This window comes from Vitis vinifera, chromosome 6 (genome assembly GCF_030704535.1).
Source record: "Vitis vinifera cultivar Pinot Noir 40024 chromosome 6, ASM3070453v1".
NCBI classification, from domain to species: domain Eukaryota; kingdom Viridiplantae; phylum Streptophyta; class Magnoliopsida; order Vitales; family Vitaceae; genus Vitis; species Vitis vinifera.
Genome location: NC_081810.1, coordinates 22312321 through 22337441, shown reverse-complemented (window position 1 = coordinate 22337441; position 25121 = coordinate 22312321). Strand labels below are relative to the sequence as shown.

At 33.7% G+C, this 25121-nt stretch overlaps 2 protein-coding genes across 4 annotated transcripts; one reads left to right on the top strand and one right to left on the bottom strand.

Annotated features, from left to right (window-relative positions):
- Positions 1-397: 397 nt before the first annotated feature.
- Positions 398-1759, bottom strand: LOC100244875 (flavanone 7-O-glucoside 2''-O-beta-L-rhamnosyltransferase). The gene has a single exon (XM_002270249.4). It carries the CDS (start codon positions 1757-1759, stop codon positions 398-400), a length of 1362 nt encoding a protein of 453 aa, XP_002270285.1.
- An 11287-nt stretch (positions 1760-13046) lies between these two features.
- On the top strand, positions 13047-22846 carry LOC104879703 (uncharacterized). 3 transcript variants are annotated; one of them, XM_010653424.3, is made up of 5 exons: positions 13047-13283; positions 19295-19428; positions 19576-19943; positions 20347-20518; positions 21563-22846. In XM_010653424.3, exons 2-5 carry the CDS (start codon positions 19321-19323, stop codon positions 22532-22534), a joined length of 1620 nt encoding a protein of 539 aa, XP_010651726.1. In that variant the 5' UTR covers positions 13047-13283; positions 19295-19320; the 3' UTR covers positions 22535-22846. The 3 variants fall into 3 exon arrangements, with proteins under 3 accessions (XP_010651726.1, XP_059593626.1, XP_059593627.1); XM_059737643.1 differs by lacking the exon at positions 13047-13283 and adding an exon at positions 13300-13384; XM_059737644.1 differs by lacking the exons at positions 13047-13283; positions 19295-19428 and having other exon boundaries at positions 19715-19943; positions 20352-20518.
- The last annotated feature ends 2275 nt before the right edge of the window (positions 22847-25121 follow it).

Sequence of the window (25121 nt, the reverse complement as noted above, 5' to 3'; positions counted from 1 at the left end):
TTGATTCATTCACAAGTTATTTGAGAAAGATTTGGTAACATCTACAGCCGTCTATAAGATTGTGGTACATAAGGTCCTCATTGTATTTCACAAAATTAGGAGACCAAACACACATATCCTGAGCGGTAGGCTCAAATACTATTTGTAACGACATTAAAAACACGTTTATATAGTTAAAGGGAGCACATCCATCAGTCACACTAAAAACACTAGAAATTATTTTTGACAGTAACAATTCAGAAAAAGGATCAGGGAGACTATTAATTGAAGTACCTGTATCATTCCCATTAAGAAGAGCTACCCATTTCAGCATTTCCTATTCTCACTCTAATTGAGCTTAGGCTTAACTTTCAGTTTCACATCTAAGCTATCATAGATTAACCCAGCCAGGCAGATATTACTGGGCTACAAGTTCTGGTTCTCCAACAAGCAGTACCAGCTCCTCCACCACCACATCCATCTCTTCTTCTTCCTTGTCTCTCAACCTTTCTGCTAGTTCTTTAGCTTTCCTCCTCAATTCTTTCCCTTCCTCTTCCACCACCGCCTTTTTAATCACTCTTGCCACCTCTTTGTTGTCAAGTCTCTCATTCACTCTCTTCACCTCCATGCCAACACCAATATCCACCACCAACTTAGCATTCAAGGGTTGATCAAGATGCATCGGGGTTGCGATGATTGGAACACCAAACATGATTGCCTCTAGTGTTGAGCTCCAACCACAGTGGCTCACAAACCCTCCAATGCTTGAATGGCACAGTATCTTTGCCTGAGGAGCCCACCCTTCCACCACCATGCCCCTCTCTCCAATTCTCTGCAAAAAGCCTTCTGGTAAGACCTCATGAATAGTTTTCTCATCTCCCCCATGAAACCTCACGACCCATAAGAAACCAACAGTGCTGAGCTCTAGCCCATGAGCTATCTCTTCTATTTCTTCCACGGAAAGGAAGTACTCGGTTCCAAAGGAAACAAACACAACTGAAAAAGGATTCTTCTTGCTCAGCCAGTCCATGATCACTGTATCATCATCTCTGTTTGCAGCATCCTGAACAAGTGGCCCCACTGGTATTATCGTCTTCCCCACTAAAACAGAAAGATAGTCTATATACTTGGCTTCAATCTCCTTTGATGTCTTGATCAGCACTATGTTCGAAGACCTTGCCATGGATCCTCGGAACCTTTCCATGTTTGTGAGACCATTAGCAGTGTAGTGCAGGAACTGGGTGATTTTCCGGCGTTCAATTTCTGGGAAACATAAGGCTGGAAAAGGGTACTTCTCACCAGGATTATCTAGACTACCGTGACAGTAGAAAGAACAACATGCGGCCCCTGAGCTCAAGAAAACAATTGCACGGATGTTCTCTTCACACGCAGCCATGGATGCCCATGGTTGTAGATAATCATAGATAACCAGGCTGGGCTTGATGGTCTTGAGGATGTCACAGAAGGCGGGTCTGGCGGCATCGAAGGCAGCCTTGAGGGTGGACATGAGATGGGGTGGGAGGTCTTTAGTGGTGTGGTAGTGAGAAGGCAATTCTGAAGAACTAGGAAGGTGGATATCTATGAGCTGTATTGAAGAGATGGTGCTGCCACGATGACAGAGGTTGTCCCTAAGGGGCTTTAGATTGATGGGTGTAGAACAGAGATATATGTAGAAATTTCTCTGTGCAAGTTTCTTAGCTAGCTCCAAGAATGGTGATATGTGGCCATGACCCAACCATGGCAGCATCAGGACCCTCCGACTCTGATGTTTGGCATCCATGAATCCTTCCCTTCCCTTCTTTCTTTCTTGAAGGACTGGTCAACAGACACAAAGGGAAAGGAAAAACTAAGGAGCTAGGAAGCAGATGACCGAATTGACAGCTGGCTCCAAACCTAAGACTGGTTGTTCAGAAGATGGAATATTCAACGGTGCCCCTTGGGATCTGTTTTGATCATTACAGACACCGCCTCCTGTCTCTTTGCGTTTTACCTCGTGCCACATGGCACCACCCCACGAACTTCCTTCAATAAAATTTTCCAATGTTCACCTCTACCATGAAAAATATAATTGAAATTATTTAAATATTTATGCATTTTAATTCTTTAACACAAAGATGATATAATTTGAAAACGCAAAAGCTTTTAACTAATTTTTATCATATCTGATTTTTTAAATATTTTTTATAGTATAATTAACTATAATAAAATTATATTTTTTATTGGTATTTTTCGAAAATCAAATATAACGAAATTCTATAATATTTAATATGAATTCGTTGGTATGTGATTTGAAAGTTTTCTTATATAGACTAAAAAAGTTTGTCATGCTATTGACCAAGTCAACATTATATAAAATAACATAAAAGTGAATCCCAATGAATTATTCATAATGCCCTTCCCACTATAATTAAACTACTTGTTGAAGACCCCTTCTAGCTATCAGAAATTTGTATCGTCTAGACATTGGTTAGGGGCAGTTCAGAACTTGAGACTTGAGAGAGAACAATACCTTGCATTTGCCTACACTAACCAAGTCCGATACAGTTCTATTCTTTAGTCTTTATTTTTTATTTAAATTTTGTGTTCTTTATTCTTTGATTCTTTAACTGAGTTTCCATTTCTTTGTTTTCATTTTTGTTGTTAAGGGACTAACAACAAGCTAGTAAGGGGATATGATAAGAATCATGGTTTCAAATATCAGTAAATATAGATATATCGGTAAAAAAAAAATAATATATATGACATATTATTGACATATTAATAAAATGAATATATATGATTAAAGAGAAAAATATTGGTAAGGCGAAAATTATTCAAAATTCATAGAAAATTTTAAAATAACCCAAAATAATGATAAAATGAATATTAATATATTATTTTTTAAGTATAATTGACATATATATATTATCAAAGAGAAAAATATTGATAATTAAGGATAAATTGATCTTAATAATTTATTATTTATCTAATCAAATTAATTCTAATTTATAAAATATTATAAATTCATTATTATTTTTTTTATTTTAGTATTTTTTGAATAAATTTGTATTTTTAATATTTTAAAATAAAAACATTCAAAATTAAATAAAATTAAAAGGATAAATATAAAAAATTTAAAAGTGAAGTGAAAATAATTTTTAAAAATAAGATTAATGAGATAAATGATGATCATTTAATATTAAAACTATAATTTATTCAATTCAAATACATTCAATAATGTAAAATAAATCATGATGCATATATGATTTTTTAATATTTAATTATCATATAAATGATATTAAAAAATATTTGTTAAAAAAATTGTAATAATGGTTTGTATACATTTATTAATTAAATAAATAAAATTTGAAATAAAATAATTAAAATTAATTAATTAATTTTTTAATAATGAAGTTTAACAAATTTACTACCAATACATATTAATAAGTGCAAGTTTAGCCTAGTGGTAATTGGGCTTGAACCCAAGATTTTTGGCCTGGATTCAAATCCCTACATCAACGTAAACAAGACTGGCAAAATTTGAAAGGCGATGGCTGGCAACAAGCAGCAACAGTGAGGGGTAGCAACGTGATTGGGCAATATCAATGTAATTGAAGGGTTGACAAGGTTGACCACCGAAAAAAATCAGAAAATATCCTAAAAATCAATAAAAATACCAATAAATGTCAATATTTTGATGAAATTTCAAAAAAAAATCTACGAAAAATCAATGATTATCGGTGTGGAATATCATGTCAATATGCTCTGATAACTAAAATATCGACAATATTTCATCAAAAAATTCCAACATTTCAAACCATGATGAAAACTCATTGTATATTAAGATAACTTTAAGAGAGCTAATTTTAGTATGTTTAAGACACTTATGATATGCCTAGCTTTAGATTGTTATTAAAACCTTAGAAAAAATTGTTTGATGTGTTCTAGGAGGATTTTACGCGATTAAAACACATTTGGTGCACTTCTAGCACACCTAAGAAAAGTGCATTATCATCCATAGTGCACCCTGATTTGCATAGAATTCTCCAAAAGATGCATTAAGAATAGCTAAGTCTAAATTGCACATTTTGGGAATGTTAACTCAAATTGCGCACTGAGAGAAGCGCACTAAAAGTGCGCACCTTCCAATGGTAGTTTGGATTAAGCACTCAAAAGCCCAATTTACACGCGTGCTCCATTAAGCACATTGAAGGGACTTTGCCCAAATTGCGTAAGGATGTGTAAGAGAATAGCCCATTTTCTTGGGTGATTATAATTGCACAATGATGAGCACATTGAGGAAGGGAGAACACTACTTCATTCCAACCTACATAAGGATCACAAAGGCACATTTCAACAACCATAAGTGTGTTATTGTTCATAATAAAGCGCAATGCACACTAATAGTTTGAGGCATGCAGTTTCAGTCAATAAAAGTGCACCTCAATAAAGTGCCCTCTCTCATCCATCTATGAAGCACACCTTGTAAATCCTACACTTTACCGCACTACCTTGATCGTTTCACCTTATAGTCGAGCCTCATTTTTCGATCAGTGCACACTAATCAAAGTTGCACAACTAAATAAGAAAAATATGCATTTTTCTTTCTTTCTTTCTTCATTCCGTTCACACCATCTTAAGCCTATACCTTTGGCATTGTTGATACAAAGTTTGTTCCTATGGAAATGAACTAACCATTATATACTTATTACTTTTTTTCTTTTTCTTTTTTTGGGTTCAAGAACTAAGAGTTTCAACGACTAACTTGATTTAAAGTTTTGAAATGGTAAAACCTCATTTAATTTTTTTAAAACCAAAAACCAATCCAAGCGTGGTGTTGTTGCCATGAAACCTTTTTGCATGAAATTTCCATACCTTTGTTCTCTGTAAGCATGAGCCCGACTCTCATTGGCCAAACTATCGGGTAAAAAAAGGGGCATGAATCAACATTCTTAAGGAAGACACTATGATGCCTTTATGAGTTGACACAATATGTTCCCTTGGGTGATCCTAAACACATAATCATGAAAACTATAGCCACAATAATTCCTTAAGTGACATTTTCTCTTGGAGGGTTAGAGTATGTCAATTGATCATATAATAAGAGGGTCTGAGACTCGAGGATTATAAAGGTAATCTTGAGAGGTTGATAGCATTTATTTCATTAAATTATGAACACCAGTTCATGGTGAGCTTGTGTGCAGTCGTTAATACTTGAACTTTATATCTCAATTAAATATCACAAGATATTGAAGTGTAATTGACTCTCTGTAGTAGGATGTCGAGTCAACTTCAAAATTAGATTCTAAGAGAGCCAATATTTTCTTATAGGTCTCAATGTCCCCACTCAAGCCATATCGTTGGTGGCACATGGTTTAAGGGATATTTGAGTTCTTTATTCATATATGTGCATAAAGGCATTTTGATAAATACACAAGATTGCACAAGATTTTATGAATTGGTTTTCTATATTGGGCTAATTAATTAGTTAGAGTTCAATAAAACAAATTAATTAATTAGGATTCAGTCTAGATTTAATGACCTAAGCCCAAAATGAGCTTAAGTCATCCCATAAATAAGTCTATATAAAACCTCTTAAGGGTGTCTTTTAGATAAAGAAAGCCCTAACCTTTATCCCTATAAAGATAATTCCTCCATTCTCATGTGCCAAACCCAAATCGAAAAAGCTATTGTGCAAAATATTGTAAGGTATTTCAAGATATGCATCATCCGCTTCATCAACTGGAACTAATTTCAAAACATTCAAATCAAAAGTATGTTTTTGCACACCTAAATCTAAGTTTTGTGATTATAACACTTCGATTGTCTATATCTAGTGTCCTTAGAAAGTTAGTTGTATGCACCTTATTGATTTAGGCCTTGGAATGAAGCTTTTGAAGAATTCAAATGTTAGGATAAAGCCCTTAAAAGCATGAACTCTTAAAAGTATGACATGATGTAACAAAATTTGAAGTTCATTATTCATTAATAAAGTTCCAATTTTACTTTTATTTATTCTCATTCCATGTAGTGTACTTTATGAGTATTCTAGTTTGCATCTCTTGCATTGTACGTGACTTGAATGCATTAAGAGTTACACAAAAAATCCAAGTTATGGGTTCTTTACAAGAAGATGATTTGTTCACAACCAATTCATGGTCTTAGTCAACTCATTAAAAGATGTAATGTTCTACCTCCTAATTAGAAGAATGATTAGTCTTGGTCAATGGGATGGGATTCCAATACTAAGTACACTAGTGTGTATGGTTCAATATTGGATAGGACCCACAGTGAGTCATGACTTAAGGTTATCAAGTGGTCATGACTTCACCAAATTGCTACATTGTATTGCCTCTTAATCTTGAGAGAATATTGAGCTTGTACCAAAGTTAGTAGTGGTTTTGACCAACAAGTGAGATCCTAAAGTGATCATATATATCTTATGGATTGAGCCATTGTTGATAAAAGTCGATAGTGATAGATATTTTCAATAAAAGCATTGTGATATCTCATGGGATTAAGATAATGTGTCTCATTGGGTGATCTTAAGGAGGTATGTTCATGTAAACTATGATCATAATAGTTCCTTAAGTGGAACTTGATATAAGCTCTTTGTGAGTTTAGATATGTTCGATGATCACACAATAAAAAGATTTGTAACTCAAGGATAGTAAAAGTAGTCTTGAGAGGCTAATAACTTTCACCTATTAGACTACGAACACCAATTCATGGGAAACTGTATACAATAAATAACAGGTTGTTAGGAATTTGAGGTTAATCCAACCTATGGTAATCACCCTAAAAGGGGGTGAATAGGGTGATGGTCTCTTTTCGCAAATTTAAACAAGTGAATTTAAGAGACAATTATATGATAAGCAATATGAAGGCAATTGCATATAAATTAAAGAATAGGGAAGAGAGAATGCAAACACAAGAGTTTATAGTGGTTCGGCGCAACCCGGCCTACATCCACTCTCCTCTAGCTTCAATCCCGAGCTTGAGGTTCCACTAATCCAAGGCTTCCAAACCAAGCCTTCAAGCAATACAATTGGATTATGGTTCCAATTCACCTTCTTGGACTTTTGGCTCCAAGCACCCTTTACACTTCTCAAGAGATATCCCTCTCTTGAACAACTTTCTCTCAAGGATTTACAAATAAAATATCTCACAAGAATCCTAGCATAAGAACTTTAAGCTCAAATGATACAAGAAAAACTAGGATTGAATGGTACACTAAAGATATGTAAGTTTTGAAATGATGGTGCACTCAAAAATACTCTTCCAAGGCTCAAATATAATCAAAAAATATTTGGGAAGATTAAGCTTCTTAAACAATGAAGTTTGGAGCATTCTTATAGAAGAGAAAAACCAACCTAGCCATTTGGGGGTTCGACTGGTCGAGCTAGGGGTCGACCGGTTGACTAGCCGTTAACATTTACTATTTGGCAGGTGACCGTTGGCCTCAACCGGTCCTCAATCGGGAAGAAAATTACCTTGATCGGGAAAAAAAGGTCATTGGGAGATAGAGAAACTTTTTGACCTCCCTCAATCGGTACTCGACCGGACGAGCACAACCGGTCGACCGGTTCCTCATCTGGTTGAACCGGTTGAGCCATTTTTTGGCTCAACACCCAACCTTTTCCAACTTAAAACCTTTTAACACTTAGTTGAAAACATGAAATCATCAAATTCTAAAGATATTTAAAACAATATTACTCTTGGATGATTTTGGTGCATAAATAAAGAATGAAATGCATGAAAGTCCTAGTGCACCAACAACCTTACAAAGAAATCTTAAGAAGCTTGGGTCTTGAAAAACTCTTCTCTTTTAGGTGGTCTTCTTCTTCATGATTTTTCCTTGGCTTGATTTGTCTTTGTGATTGCCACTTTGGAAATCGTCTTGTTTAATCACACTTGAAATATAATCATTAGTTATAAACCTTGTTTTGTTATCATCAAAATCAAGATTAACCAAACCTTAGTTTCACACAGGTCACAAACCAAAAGTATTTAATGTCTAATTATTATTTACATAAAGTACTAGAGTGTAGTTGATTCTTTATAGTGGAATGTTAAATCAACTTTATAATTTGATTCTAAGGGAGCCAATGTTCTCTTATAGGTCTCAGCGGTCCCTACTCAAACTCATATACTTTGTTAGCACGGTTTATGAAGGTTGGATTAACTCATAGTTCATTTATATGCATAAGGGTATTTTGGTAATTTTATAATATTGCATATGGGTTAGTGAATGATATATCTAGATTGGGCTAATTATTTTATTGGATAGCCTTGTTAGGCTACTTAAGTAATTAAGACCTTTTTTTGGCTAAATTTGGTGACTCAAGTCCTTGGTAGGCTTAAGTTAATTAAGTTCAATAGGGAACCTTATAAGTACCCCTTTAAGGGTTAAGGTTTCAACCCTTTGTCTTCTTCCACCATCCATAAAAAGAGAGCCCTAGTTTTTACTTTCCCAAACCCCAACTATTTATAAGGAACAAAGAAGAGTCATTGGGTGGAAGATTCTGGGTGTACAAGACTTCTAGTGACTATAGATTTGTTTTTCTTCAAATAGAATTAATTTAGGAACATCCAAATCGTTTGTATATTTTGATCAAATATCTAGATCCTTTCTATTTAAAAATGTGATTTTTTATTATGTTGCTAGGATCTAGATGTCTTAAGGAATTTTCATGAATCTAACTTGATTATGGGCTAAGGAATTGAGTGATTCGAGATTTCCTACATCAAACACATACAACTCGATTCCTAAAACAAAAGTATATACATAAAAATGGTAGAATAAGTCCTAGTGCACAAAAAAAATAAGCAAATAGAGTTTGAAATAACATTAGAATATTACACCTCAAAAAATGGGGTAGCATCAAACCCAATAGGGTCAAGCTCTTTGTCTTCATCACCAGAAGGCTCAAGCTTGTTTAAATCAAATCTCCCAACATAAGGGTAGGTCAACTGTTGGAATAGAGCCCTAAAAAATATGACATCGCTAATAGTTTTAGATTCATTAATAAATTTATTTATTTATGTTTCTTGTTCACTTTACTATCTCATATGCATTAATTGGTTATCTGAGCATACATGTTCATATTACATGTATTATAAATGACTTAGGTGCATTAGGAGTTGTACAAATAATGCAAGTCATGGGTTCCTTGCAAGATGATAAGTTATTCACAATCAATTCATAGATTTGGGTAATCCAGTCAAAACTATAGGACATCACCTCCTAATTAAAGAGATGACCTATCTTGGCCGTCAAGATGGGTTTCCCATTATGAGCGCACTAGTGTGTACGATAGCACATTGGATATGACCTTTGGTGAATCATGACGTAAGACTATCAATTGTTATGATTCACCAAGTAATGCCACATGGTCTTTTAACTTTGAGGGGATATTGAACACAAAATTAATAGGAGGCTTTGACTTATAGGTGAGACCCTAATATGGTCATATATCTATGGATTAAGTCACTATTGATAAAGGTTAGTGGCAATCGGTATTCTCATAAGAGTGAGACATCGTGTCTCCCTTAAGCGATACAAAGGACATGTGATTTATAAGACTATAACCATTTCCTTATTAAAAATTTAACATATGCTCATTGGAGTTAGAGTATGTCAATTAATCACATAATAGGTGGATCTATAATTTAAGGATTGAAGAGATAATCTTGATAGGTGACAGAATTATCTTGTCAAATTATGGACATTAATTCATAGGGGGTCTACATGTAGGGGATAATAGAACACAGACCTAAGGTTCGCCTCATTGTAATTATATAGGATATTGGAGTACAATTGATTCTCTTTAGTGGAATTCGAATTGGATTTTGAATAAGCCATTATTTTCTTATAGGTCGTTATAATCCCAACTCAAGCTCCTATTTCATGGAAGTACATTTTATTTGAAGGATTTGGTTTTTTTGGTTCATTAGTGTCCATAAGGGCGTTTTGATAAAAGCGTAAGGTTGCATTGAATATTATGAATTATCTTTTTGATATAGGCTAATTAACTAATTGGAGCCCATTAGAGTTAATTAATTAATTATGACCCAATTGGATTACATTAGGTGGCCTAAGCCCATAGTGAAGCCTAGAAAATACCCCTATTAGAGATTAGGGTTTTAGTTTTTTCCAATCTTCTTCTAGAGAGAATTTTCAAAGAGAAAACCCCAACCATCTTTCAAGAGAGAAAAGACCACTATTTTCTCATATCTAGTACCATGCTTGAAGAGATCGAATGGAAGACTATTAGATAAACGCGATCTATAATGTCTTTTATGATATTAGATTCTTCTTAAATGAATTTTGCAGACTGTATTTGGTCAGGAAACATCCAATCAAGATATGCTTTCGGTTCTTAATTGATTTTTGAAGCCATGTTTATTTTCTAGAGAAGCCTAGGCTCGTGACTCATGATTTCCAAAAAAGTTATCACCTTTAAAAGACAAAATCTAAAGCACCAAACAACTTTATGTAAGTCCCAATGATGCTAAAAATAGTTAAATTTCAAGCCATTTATAAAACTCCACCTCAAAAGAACCTAAAATAACTCATGATGACCAACTAGACATTAAATCATGTGTGAAAGGAATTCAAAAATCAAACAAGAAATATAACCCGCCCGAAAAGTCAAGACTCCTGTAAATGAAATTAAAATATGTTTACCCATGAATAACACTTGTTAAACTCAAAACCATCCAACTGGCACCCATCCAATCTAAGTCTGACTGACTTGACACCTATAAGAAGAGCCCTAAGCGTGATTAGATCTACATGGGTCACCAAAACTTTTGCATAGAAAATTTTTAAGGCGGAGATTACGGGTGGTATTGGCTGTCAAAGACGACATGATGCCTCTTGCCTAAATCCTTTCCATTTTCCGCTCACACCTGATCAGCCGAAAGGTCGACAACAGATGGTTATGATTTTCATGGACAAAGAAGCCAAGTCCTCCCACCATACGTATGATAAGATAGATATTTTAATAGACCCTTGATTGGTATATAATTCTACAAGGTTAGAATTGATTGATCTTTGAACATATTTGAAAGATGTGCATTTGTTTAACTTTAGTGTCTTAAAAATCAAACTCAAATTCATATCCAAATGAACCCTTTCCCATTGCCAATGAATGCCACGATGAACGGCTTTTCCCAGTGGATTCTTGCATACGATGTGCTTGTTGCAGATTCCAACTCTTTGAAGACATCATTGCTTTTGTGACAGAAAGGAAGCAAGTTGGGAGGATTCTCCTGTCACTAATAGAAGTATGACTTTGTGCTTTGGAAGTTTCGAGGAAGACAACTTGAAAATTCCTTTGCCACTTCACCCACTTTCACATGAAATATGCTTCTGCAATTTTATTTTATTTTTATTTTTTAATTTTAAATTTTTTTTTAGGTTCCAACTATATTGCTACTTCGGTATTTATTGAGAAATGTTATCAAAAAATCGCATCAAATATGTATTGTGATTTCATTACTTCAATCAAGTTTTGTACAATTTTTTATCATAATCTCATTATTTATATGCAGTCTTATTATTTTATATTATGGTTATATTGGTTATATTCTTATCTAATAATTTAGATTTTATTATGCATGTTGAAGGTTTGAGATGTAAAGTTTGGTTCATCGAGCCTTATTTGGTAACTATTTTTTTAGAATAGTTCTAAAAATTAGTTTTTTAGAACAATTTTTTAAAATTATTTTATAATGTTTTGTAAAACAAAAATTTATTTAAAAACATAAATATTATTAATCTATTTTTAAATATGTTTTAAAAATAATTTTTATATTTAAAGTTTTATTTTTAATCATTATACATATTTATATAATTATTTTTTAAAACAACTTTTAAAAATTAAGCAAATTTTTGTTCTTTAAAATATAAAATAGAAAATAGTTTTTTAGTTATCAAACATACTTTTTTTAGTTATTTTGTTAAGAAAAATATAAAATTGTTCTCAAACTTTCAAACCGTCAAAAATGCATCATCCAGTAAATTGAACTAAATCTCAAATGAACAAACCCTCAAATTTGTAATCTCATTCCCCCCCCCACAATTATTGTTGGCAACAATGTTGGTAATGGTGGAGACTGCAATCTGAGCTTCATATGGAACGACAAAGGTAGGTAAATAAGCGTGTTTGTGAGAGAAATAAGACTAGGGGAATGAAGTTAATGAGATGAAAGAGGAAGAGAGAAGCGTGAATTCTATAGCAGTAGCAATCATGAGAAGTGCGAAGGAGAGATCGTGGGAGAGAATGCAGGAGAGATCTCAGAGGACAACCAAGAAGGTGAAGAAATAATTTGCGGTTAGGGTCGTTATGCAAAAGGTTTAAAAGGTAAAAAAAATAAAAATAAAAAATTATTTTAAAAAATAATTTTTATATTAAAAATTGATACAATTTTTTTAATTTTAAAATGGATACAATAAATTTTTTAATATATTTAAAATATTAAGTTGATAAAAAAATATTTTACAAAAATTAAACATATGAAAAAGAATTTAGATTTGTAGTCAAATTATTTTTATGTTTAAAACACATCTATTATTGTTATTTTTAAAAATTAAAATAATTGGAAAGGATGTTGGAGGGATAAGGTTTGGTAGAAAGTAGGAAAAAAAAAAAAAGGATAGATAGTTAAATGTAATATGATTTTCCATTCAAATTCATCATTCTCTAATTATTATCTTTTGTTCAATTTTTTTATTTATATATTTTTTCATAAATCAAGAGAAGTTATGAAAAAAACCAACTTCTAAACATTTTTTTTATTTTTTTTATTTTAAAAAAAAAATTCTTAACTCAATCAAACATGTTTTCTTAAGTTTTCGAGAGCAAAAATTGTTTTTTAAAATTTAATTCCCAAATGAGTAATTTTGTTTCTAAAAACACTAAAAATTATTTTTAAAAATGATTTTTTAGAACAGTTTTCAAAAACACAACATACCCTTAATTTTTTCTCCATTTTCTTTTGATTTTATATTGCGAGATAATAAATATTTATAATTGTTTTCTCATCTTCATATTTATTATTTTACAAATAGCATTCTTCAAATGGTAGCCAGGCTTGGGCCCAATCATGGTCCATTCCAAGTCAACTCAATTAAGTCTGGAAGCGACGACCCAAAATGTGTAGTCTTGCAGTCGTGCTTGAGCTACCAGCCCTCAAAGCCACTGCTCTGCTTTGGCTATGATTGGTTGACACGTACCCAATCACAACCTTCCTCGTCCTCCTCGTCTTCGTCTTCGACTTCCTGCAAGGGGAAGGGTCAGTCAACTTTGGTTTTTAAGGTACGGTTTCGTTTCTTTTTATAATTTTGTTTTAATTGCAGAAATTTACAGCAAGTCTATATTCTTGAATCTTTTACATGATCCCACGTGTTGAAGTTAAGGTTTGTTTTGATTTGTTCTGAGTATCGTTTTAATTCAATATCAGTATAATCATTATTCTATTTTTTTTTCCGTTTGTTTTTTTCAATTGTGAATCATTTATGGTTATGGGGTTTAGGTTGTATTAGTTTCAGATGGATCCATTGAATTGGGATTTTTTTTTTTTTTTTTTTTTTGAAATTTTGTTCTGCTTTACCTTTGTATGGGTGTATGGGTGTCTAGGGACTGGAGTTTTGGAGTGCTTTTGACAAAATTATGCAAATTTAGAAAAGGCCAAAATGGTTATTTGTAGAGGGTGTTGTTCTCTTTGCCGGGGCTGATGTAAAGAAGGCGAAGGTTGGGAGAATAATTTATAGGCTTATTTGGTGATGGCAGGGATATTATCCAAAAAAAAAAAAAAAATAGCATAACTTGGTTCTGGAGATGTTGAGATAGAACCAAAATTATTCATGTGAAAATCCAATTACCCAATCCAAGTATATAGTGGTATGAAAGAATATAGGAGGAAAAATCCAATTTTGGAGTCTTCATTTGCAAGAAAGGGTCAATTATTGTATGCTATTTGGTCTTAATGCCGGTTTCTGTATGACTTTTTCTTAAAAAGAAGGATACAATTGAGCAGATATAGGAAGAATGCTAGGTGAGATTGCATTACCAAAGGACTTGTTTTTGGACTCCAGGGGTAATCGTGGTTAAATGTTTGATTGATGTGTTGGTCTAAGCATGCTAGAAGTGCTACTTTAGCCACTTAAATCATAAAGAGTGGATAAGGACTCTCATGCAGCACTTTTGGTGGATGAAATAGTTATCAACCATTCCTCTAGGTGTTACATTGTGTTGGAAGCAAATTGTAACATTTCAAATCTATTAGGTATATGGCATCAAATCATCCGTCCTTCCTGAGTGAATGGTTGTGTGTCACATGATAATTAGAGTCTTGTACACTTGTATTAAGTATCTCGTCACTATTCCTTTGCTATATCTTTTGGGAATTCGAATGCTTTACCTGGTTCTTATGATTCCTTTTCAATGCTATAATGCCATCTGGTATAATTGATGTTATAGCTTATCTCTCTATCCATTAAAATATTCCTGCTTCAAGGGCCATTGTCCATGTTTTTACCTTGACATTCCATGTAGTCATAAGCACAGCCTATAGAGGCTGAAAGGTCTCTGATAACAGTTGTCAATGACTCTACAATAAAATGAAAGTAAGCCACCTAATTTTTCATAAACTCTTAAGACATTCAATATCTTGAATTTATAAATTGGGTCACTGAAGTCCACCGTGCTTGGCTGAGTGACGACAACAAATCCTTCTTACATTGAGCGGGCTGGTCTTCCTTGTGGTGGTGATCAATTAGTTTGAGATTGCTTTTTTCATGGCTGCCTTTCTATGGCTATATCCAAAGTGGCTCTAGTACCAAAAGACAACAACTTAAGCCATATGACCAAAGCCTTTTGAGGAAAGATGAAATTGAAATTTAGTATGAATTCCTCTTTGTCGTGGGAAAAACGAGGGAATCATTATATTTGTTGGTTTGGGTTTATATTTTTTTGGTTCCCATATTTTTTGTTTGTAAAGATGAATAGATTATTAATTTGTTATTGTCATTGTTATATAATATATGCTTTTATAGATAACCTTTTCTTGGTACATGGTTTCAAACTTGGCACTTGTCCCTATTGTTAATGTTATTGAATTTGACACTTGGGATTAAGGTTCCAGGGGTTGAGATTTGTTCTTCTATGTGATCTTTAACTTCATTCTCTTTGATTTAATTTAACAACCTCCATAGGATTGCAATCCTGAATTGCTGCTGCTGCTATCCAATGACTAGGATTAGAGTTTGTTGCTATTGGGGCTTTAGTAGGAGAGCAGGTCCATCACATGGATGGTTTGATGTTTGAGTTGGAGGGGAGAGTAAAGTAGTGTGGGAGGAGAGAAGGGGATTAATAGGGAAATCGTGCTTGTAAGGCACTTGAGATTCCCTCTCTGGTGATTTTTCTTTTCATCATTTTTCAATGGAGAGTGAAATATATACCTTTTTTATGCGGATCCAAATCATAACAGTAATGAGGCATTAATTTGTCTCTTGTACACGAATAACCTCCCTTTCATATTAAATCAGCCATTAAGGGCAGGGTAATTCATGCAGAGGTTCCCTTCTGGGTTGATTTCCAGGAGAAGTCAGGCCTAGGACAATGGAGGGAACCCTCTTCCCCAACTTGATAGGAGCTATGTGACATAATCAACCTCTTCATCCTAGTCTCCTAGATGAGTGAAGTGATCCAATCTTTCTTCCATATGTTACATCCATGTTTTGTGGACAATCAAGGGGCTCAGGCTTTCACCCAAATGATGATCGTCTAGCTCAAGCATAACCATCTTTTAACCTAGGAATGAGATGAAGGCTTGGGGATTATGGAGAGACACATGACATCATTGTAGTTGCCTAGGACCATGGAGCTCTTCAACGAGTGGATTCAATTGTTAGTCTACTTGTCATCAGATTTGCATGTTGTGCCAGTATGTGCTGCTACTACTATTACTGCTGCTAATACTACTGTTCCTCTGCTGCTTAAGTACAACCATTCGTTAGCCTAGGAGTGAAATGAAAGCATGGGGATTATGAATTGATGCATGACATCAGTGTTGTTGCCTTAGAACCATTGAACTTTACAACAAGTGGACTTGATTGTTACTCCACATGTCATCAGACTTACATGTTGTGCTAGCAAATGCTGCTGTTCCTGCTGCTACTACTATTTAACCATTCCTTAGCTTAGGAATTAGATGAAGGCATGGGATTATGAAGAGACACATGACATCATTGTAGTTGGCCTATGACTCTGGAACTTTGCATTAAGTGAACTTGATTGTTAGTCCGCATATCATTGGACTTACATGTTGTGCTAGTATGTCAATATTGCCGCTGCTGCTGCTCCTACTGTTATTAATTGTGTCAGTTGAGATTTGGGTTCCATGCATCAAAATTAATCCTTCTACATGATTTGACATTTTTTATGAACTTCTTTCTGTTTATTGATTGTGACTGAATTCTTAGGATCTGGTATTCATGAATTTGAAGTTTTTGTTATGGTTTCACTTTTCTGGTTTTGTAGAGACTGGAATTTTTAGGTTTTTTTTTTTTTTTTTTTGGTACAAAGCTAAAAATATGTAATTGAAAATAATTTACTTGAGACAAGTCCTCATGATGTATTGATACTACAAGATTTAAACGTCTCAACAGATTGATGGTAGAATGTTAGAGAGAAGTTAAGCCCAACAATGGGATGGTGCCAAAGACCCTAATGATAGATCAAAGAAGAAGGGGAATCCATTGGCAGATGAAAGATGTGGAAGTGAGAGAATATTGATGAAGGATCCAATACAATATTTTAGAAGTGATGTAGCATGATATGCCTCTTTCCAAGAGGTGCTAGTTGTATCATGTATGCTACTTTGCTTGGTGTTGGTTTGGGGGTATGGTAGCAAAACAACATGTGATTTCTTGAGCGATGATAGGTGTGATATTCAAGATGCAGTCAGCACACTCAAGATGAAACAAACATAATTTATAGACATAAGCTAATTTCATCATGCCTGGGACTTTGATGCAACACCGTTAGCAAACAAAATACTTATCCACTTTGGCGTGAGACATTACATATGTTGTGATAAAATCTTGGTAGATTGAAGTAATGTGTTGTCTCACAACAGGAAAACTTGGATCTATATGCCTCATTAGCAGGATATGTTTGGTCATTTTGTTTTTCTCCAGAGCCATCTGTAAAATAAAGGATACCCCATGGTTGAAGGTGGAATGTTGTGTGATCAATGAAGCAGATAAAACTCCTTAGGTTCCTTTTTGTGCTGATTCATAACCACGGAACTAGTATTTACATCTGGCCTGTTAAGCTGGCTAATGGGTAGCTTTGTCATTTTTCTAGAATTTCTAGGCAGAAGTTAGCATTATTTAGCCTTAGTAAAATCAGAAATTTAATCCTTTAATTATCCAAGAGTATTCTTCTGTCAATTTTAATAAATAATTTAAACTCCAGATTTCATAAACCTACATTTTAAAGAATTTGTGTTTGATCTCCAATGGTATCAGCAAAACATGTAGGTGAAAGAAGTCAATTTGAAGGGTTCAGTAAAGGAAAATATCTATTATTTGGTTACTTGATTAAGCCGAAGCACATTCAGCTTTGTCTTTCGACTCCTTGCAAAATCAGCAAACCCAGTCCCGTTCAGTTGATGCATTCAGACTACCATATGGATGAGTCAAAGGGGTCTTCTCTTTGCTCTTTCAGCAGTTGAATTTTCTCTCCCAGTTCCTATCCCTTTTTTAAAATCTTTAACCAGGACCTCTAATCAATTTTGGAGAGAAAGCTATAATGAATAATTGGCTTTCACCATGAGGCATTACAAAGCATGTACTTTTGCAGATGTGGAGGGACAACTAACTTATTTAATATGTTAAGATTTGATCTCTACGTCATAAAGATGGGGGTAATTGTTAATAGTGGTGTTTTCATTGGTGGCATCACCAAGCAAGTACTTATGCAGATGTGGAGTAACAATAACTGATTCAGTATATTAAGATTTGATCTCTATGTTGTAAAGATGACATGGGGCTAATTGTTACTAGTGGCACTGTATAATGCTAATTATTATTTTCCTATAGGCTAATGGTAGAAGCTTCTCTGTTAATGTTTCTATGAATCAAATAATTTTCTCATGATGATACTCTGATTTGAAATGATGTTGCATTCTCAAATAATAGTTTTTTCCTAAATCTTCTCACCAAACCACAAAATGCTGTCCTTGGCTGATGATCAATTTCATGCCCAAATTGCATTTATTAAACAGTTATCTTCTTTGGGAGAATGATTTGCCATGTTGCAATTTTTGTGAACTCTGTTATTGATGATGGTTGAGGAAAATTTCTTCATTTGGCTGGATCTTTCATTTGGCCACTGGGGTACTTACTTTGGTTCTCTTTTGGCATGTCTAACTGCCTGTTGATGTTTGTGTTCTTTGGTATTGTGGCTCATCTCTTCCATCATCGTTTAATTTTATTGAGTGTTCTTCTGGCATTTGCTCTTTGACATCTTACCTTTCATGAGTAAATAATGTCTCATCAGGAATTATATCACCTACTCTATCGAATTATTAAAATTCTATCAAGTGAACACATTGAAGCGGTTAATGTTCCTAAATGCCACTTTTGAAGGGCTAAGTTTTTTATATTTCTTCACATAAATCTGGTGCTGGACTGCCAAATACCATCTTTATAATGGAATCCTATCCCTTGCAAGAAAACTAAATCAAGCAAATTGTAATCAAATCCTAATATAGCTATCATTCTATTCATTCTAAAATATTATCATATAGTACATCAATCTATTTAACAAGATCAAAACATACTGGGTTCCATCAGCAAACCCTATTCTTAATTCTCTGCATTGTTATAAGGGAGGTTGATTCAAATGTTGCTGCTGCTGATGCTTCTGTTGATCCTGAAAGCAAGTTTTCCTATGTTTCATTCAATATAACTACATTTCCATGAAGTTCAATTTGCTTCTTAATTATACCCTCTGATCTAGTGATTATTCCTCATCACGAAATCATTATTCTTTATTTCCTTTCCTTACTCTGGAAATATCAAGGGTTTGTGTGCATGTTCTCAGATTTTGTTGGGACTAGAGTTCATTATGAATGCCCATATGCATTGGCTTCATTCAGTGAATCTAAAGAGATTCCTGGAAGTATGGAGCTTGTTTCTGTATTTGCTTGTAGAGAGAGTTAATCTGTTCTTATTAATTAGGACTGTATTCCTGAAAGTATTGAACTTGTTTGTACACTTGGTTGTAAAGGGAGTTAACTTGTTCTTATTGTAAGATAGATTGATTCAAATGTTGTAAAAGTTCAATGGAGGATTCCGATGCTACAACTATTGAGTCCCTTCGTGCTAAGTTGCTGTCTGAAAGATCTGCCTCAAAATTTGCAAGGCAAAGAGTTGAGGAACTACATAAAAGGGTTAGTTTTTATTTTTTATTTTTTGTTTTATCTTTTCATTCTTGCCTGAGAATTCCTCTTGTTCAGGTTACTGTTTGAAGAATTCCTTCTGTTTGCAAAGTTTTATTTGGTGTTAATGAGCTGAAGGTCTGGTTTATGGTCAATTAGGTGGTGGAATTGGAGGAACAACTAAGAGTAGTCACATTTCAAAGAAGGAAAGCTGAAAATGCAATGGTGGATGTTCTAATTAGTTTAGAGAAGAACGGCTTTAGTTACTTCTCAGAGGAAATTCATTCAGGCTCTGATGACAATGGCATCAACACTGAATCTAGAATCAGTGATAATTCTGGAAGGGAATTTTGTACCTCACCAGGCAGAAGCTTATTGCAGAAAAGCTTCAAGTGTTGTCGAAACCATAATGGAAAGATACATGGTGACCGTGGCAGGAGGAGGAGGACAAGTTCCACATCTAATGGTGGGTCTACCCCAAAAACTCTTGGTAAAACCATCTGCCAGACAGAACAGGGAGAAAACAGGTCAGCTTTAGAATGCCAGCTCTTTTTCCTATTGGGTGGAAATGATGAGAAAACTAATGTATCCATTTGTTAGTCTTGCATGCATGCAAATATTTATCCCCTTTTGCAAGGGCATTTGTCCCACTATTGATGGTTCTCACATTAAGCATTTGTAACACATTTTCAACCTGATTTCAGTCTTTCATGTTCTCTAGATGTAGGAAATATGCAGCAAAGCATCAAAATGAAGAAGGCAAAATGATATAACTTTGGAGTTTGATGTTCTGATCTAGCCAATTAGTTTTTTTGAAATCTCCTCAACATGTTTCAACTACTTCTATTTTCACCATCTATTGCAGTTCCTTTCCGTTCCTTTCCGTAGACACTTTCAAGCTTCTCAGTTATCAAGCTTTTTTGTTGCCAGAACAGAAGTTGTTGAGGGAGTTCCCAATGCTGGATTTTATCATGATGGAAAAGACGTAAACATGGAAATTGCACTAGAGGAGCAGGCCCAGTTCATAGGACACCATGAAGCAGAAGAAAAGGCTCAGAAAGAAAGGGAAGAGAAGTTCAGAGGGAATAGCAACTGTACTCTTGTATGTCCTTCACCACCTTTTAACTTTTGATCACCATCATATACTTTCACTTTGATCTTGCCTGCATCTTGCTGGTAGATTGATAATATTTTGCCTAAAAGGGAAGTATAATCAATGTTTTTGCAACCAGACCAGCTGGTCCAACTGGTTGAGCTGTTGACTGGTCACATTTCCAGTTTGGTTCACTTATTGGCCTGTTTTACCATTTGGACCAGCCTTGAACTGGTCAATGGTGGCCGTATCATCTGGGTATGGTTAGGCTATTCAGGGGAGATTGGGGCTTTGCTTTAAGGTTTAAAATAAGATTCAGTGCACTTTGTATTTTCAATATTGAGAGTGGCACTTGATGATATCACTTGGTTGCTTTGGGGTTGAGGAGATCTTGGCACCATGCTCACCTCATGCAAGAAGTTCTAGACCATTCTAAATGTTTAGAGAACTCCTATGGATTAATGTGTAACTTGCCTATTTTAAGTTTTACTATTTTTAGAAATAGAATTGAATCAGCTGCTAGGAGAATGGAAACAGACAAACCATGCATTTCCCTTTGTTTGTTTGCCTTTTCCTTTGTCTGCATTGTCTTGCCAACTTTCATGTTTATTCACATTTTCATTTGTTTAGAAACAGAAGGGAGGATATTATATGTATTTTGGATCTCATATTGGTAAATGGTAACTGAATCTGCATTTGCTATTGGTAACTTATTTTTAAGACTATTATCCTGAGTATTAGTCAGCATAACATACTATTTTATGACAGTTTAAATTTTTGGGTTAAGTTGATAGCTTAATGTGGTATCACTCTTAGTCTCGAGAGGTCTTCAGTTTGAACCTCACCAATTGTTTATTCTTCCATTTACTGAACCCATGTGTGAGAGAAGGTTGCATGGTTTTACTACTGTTAGCCCAAGTATTATTGGTTTGATATACTATCCTGTAACAATTAATATGATTTTAATGGTTTTCCTTTGATTAATAATTTTATAGCCCTTTGTCTGAGATCTTATTGCATTCAAATTTAAATGTTGTCACTTGGTATAAATAGGATTCATATGGACCTGGGAACCTATCAGATGTCAAAGATGAAGTCAAGGGACTGACTTTGCAGCCTGCTGAAAAGATTACCTCCCAGGATCGAGGAGTGAAGCCCAATGGATTCCTGGCTGCCACTGATATTGAGACGGAATGCTTAGAGCCTCAACAATGCAGCAGTACAGTTTCTAGTGAATCACCTTCTGAGTTTCCAGGATTTGCCATCTCCAACCAAAGAAGCATAGAAGCTAATGCCAACTGGAAGCAGCAACAAGAGGGATTGGAGCACAAATCCCTCCACCCCCCTTCAAATGTTTTACCTGGGCGCCATTCAGCACAGAACTCTTCATCCCACATGCAGGGAAATCTCTTGAAAGGAGAATCCTCAGGCTGCAAAAATAAACTCCAAGTGAAGGTGCTGTCAGAAAAGGCCAATGGGTTGGGGAGTGTGCTGGATGCCCTTCAATCAGCAAAGTTATCGCTTTCAAACAAGCTCAGTAGGTGGCCATTGTCGAGAGAAAATGGGCAACTGCGACGAGCTTTAGAACTGGAACCTCCAGTTCCTGTTCCTGCTATGAGAGCTAGGAATGGGATGGCTGTTCCTGTTGGATATGGTAGACCACACGGACTAACCATGGATTTGCAACCTGGGGGAGTTCAGCCTCCAGCCAGCATGTTGGGGTCCAGTCCTGGATTTAGTTCAACAATGTATCATCCTGAGATGGGAGTTGCAGTCTCTGCTGGAAACCAATTAGGCACCAACCATTGGATGGAGCCAAGGCCGAGAATTTCTACTTTGAGACAAAATTCTGAACCCCATCCGGATACAGGAAGGGATTCACCCGGGTATGGACAATATTCTCATATTTTGATGCAGCGAATGCCCTCTGACAACAAAATTTCAAAACCCCTTCAAAGTAATGGTATGAAAAGGCGATCATATTCTTTGTATGATGATCATAGTAGATCAATGATGCAGGAATAGCATGGAAATTTTCAGAGACATGGACTGCATAGAAAATTGAGATTATAGTGTAGGACTCTTTTATGAATCATATGGGGATGTTTTGTTTATTATTTTGGAGGAAATTAGAATAAGAGGCTGTGGTTGTGGACGTATAAACAATGTTGCCATCCTGTTGATGGTTGTGTGGTGGTATAATCTCTCCTGGCTGTGAGAAACTCTCTTCCATTACCCTAGGTTGGAGGCATAAAAAGGTAGAATTTTCATGTTAAATACACACTGATCTTATTCTTGATAGGAAAGACGAATAAGAAAAAAAGGAGTTGTATAATAGAATTTAAATCTATTTTTTATTTTGTTTTCTCATCCAAACAGAGCTTAAGTACTTCATAAGTCGGTATAATTGATTTATTTAATTTTATTTAAAATAGTGAATAAAAAATATATGGAAACAATAGCTTAAATTTTGATTTATACAACAAAGAATATTTTTTAAGTCATTATAACTTTGAAGGTAAGTTTTAATGACTTTTTGCTTTTATATGGTTGTTGGTACCTTTTTTTCTTAAAAATAGAATATGAGAAGTATATCCTAATGATACCTTAAATTTTGAGCTACATAATAGTATATAATTAAAAATATCCAAATGATACCTTAAAATATTTTTAAGGCAATGCTTTAAGAATCAGATCGGTTATTGAAGCGAATAAGTTTCTAGCTTATGATTCATTTGTTAAACCAATGATTAAATTGTGGTTGAATCAGTGATGTCATAAATATATAATTGATATAGTATTAAATTTAAAAATAATTAAAAAAATAAAAATGATAAATTCTATCAAAATTTCAACAACGTCTCCTTTATTTATTGAGCTTTTTCACAAAAAAAAAAAATATTTGTAGAAGTCATCATATATCATTACTCTAACATAATATAAGATGTTGTGTTTTCATTAATGTAAATTAACATAATATTTACCAAAACATTATTATATGATATCTACATATAAGTAATAATGACCGAATTCTCAAAGAGTTATTAACACATTATTTATAATACAAATGTCTACTACAATATTTAAATGGTTACTCAAAATAAAACATTTCAATATTTATATGATTCATGAAGAGTTTTTCATATTAATAAATTGTTGAAAAATCTAAATCCTTAATGAAGATAGAATCAACCTTTTTAGGAATTAGTTAGGAGTTTATTAAAACCAGAATCATTATTTGTTAGGATTTGTTAGGTGCAACAAATGACAACAACAATTTAAAGGAGGCAAAAGGAAAACCTATCAAAATTTCATGATCAATGGCCACAATTACTCTTCTCATCTAATTACCTCTCTCACAAACTCAACACAGAAAATTATCTTCAATGTTCTCAATTTATCAAACTCTTCATTTGTGGATAAAAAAAATCATATACCTAACTAGAGTAATATCGAGAATACAAGAAGCAATTATGATGTTTACAAGATTCATTATGATTTTAGAGTAATTTACATCAATTAGAATCAATCCAAGAACATTCAAATCAAATATATGAGAATTTATTGTTTAAATTTATGGTTTTTATGGTATCAATATTATTTTTGAATACCTGATTTTTCACTACAATAGATTTAGAGAACAATTTGCCTGCACCTTACAAGATCTAAGATATGAAAATGGAGTAATTTGAAGTTCCAACAATTGACCTATATTAATTGGACACGACCAATTATATTTGAGTGTACTACCTAATCGATGTTATTGTTAATATAACAACATGCTATACATATCAGCTATAAAATGCAATCTTACATTTATTTAAAAAATCCTACATTTTCATGGAAAACAAGTCTTAAAGTTACATGTTTCAACAATATTATAATCCAAGAGAAATATTTGAAAGCATAGGTCCATGTTGTGCACTAGAGGATGAAAAATTTATATTTATTTATTTTCTCAAGCTTAGTTTAATTAGACTTGGTGATTTGTTATTTTGACTTTTCTATAATATTACTTAAAAGTGGAAGGTTGACAAAAAATGTGATTGTTGTGCTAAAGCCAACTTCAACCATTTTGGTTTTAATTCTACTTCATACTAAAACCAATATCGACAAAAATGGTTTTATCTCGTACAATAAAATCAATATTGACAATGTTGGTCTTCTAGTTTAAAAAAATTCACTTTTAAATTAATATTATCGATAAATCTAGTTTGATTTCATTCATTAAAACCAATACTGGTAACAATGGTTTCTTGGTTTATAAAATATTGCATTAAAATCAACATCGACACGACGAAAATTAAAATACAAAAGCCTCTATTTACATGTTATATGTGTTTTTTTGACAATTATTTTGCTATTCATTGTATTATCTCATATTTGGTTTCCAAAAAATAATAAGGAAATAAAAAAATATTAAGAAAAATAATTTTTTATTTTTTATTTTTTATTACACTATAAAAATTTTTATTCTATGTTTGGTTCTCGGGAAATATTAGAGAAGGAAAAAAATGTTAAAGAAAATGATTTTCTCATGATTTCATTAAGAAAAAATATAAAAGAAAATTAAATATAATTAAAATTAATTTAAAATTTATATATTTTTGAA

What these genes read in the sequence shown, in the direction of transcription:
- LOC100244875 (XM_002270249.4), bottom strand. Translation starts at nt 1,759, where the DNA reads ATGGATGCCAAACATCAGAGTCGGAGGGTCCTGATGCTGCCATGGTTG.
- LOC104879703 (XM_010653424.3), top strand. Translation starts at nt 19,321, where the DNA reads ATGGAGGATTCCGATGCTACAACTATTGAGTCCCTTCGTGCTAAGTTG. An exon ending in TTGAGGAACTACATAAAAGG is followed by an intron (nt 19,429 to 19,575) that starts GTTAGTTTTTAT and finishes ATGGTCAATTAG; the next exon opens with GTGGTGGAATTGGAGGAACA. An exon ending in GGAATAGCAACTGTACTCTT is followed by an intron (nt 20,519 to 21,562) that starts GTATGTCCTTCA and finishes TGGTATAAATAG; the next exon opens with GATTCATATGGACCTGGGAA.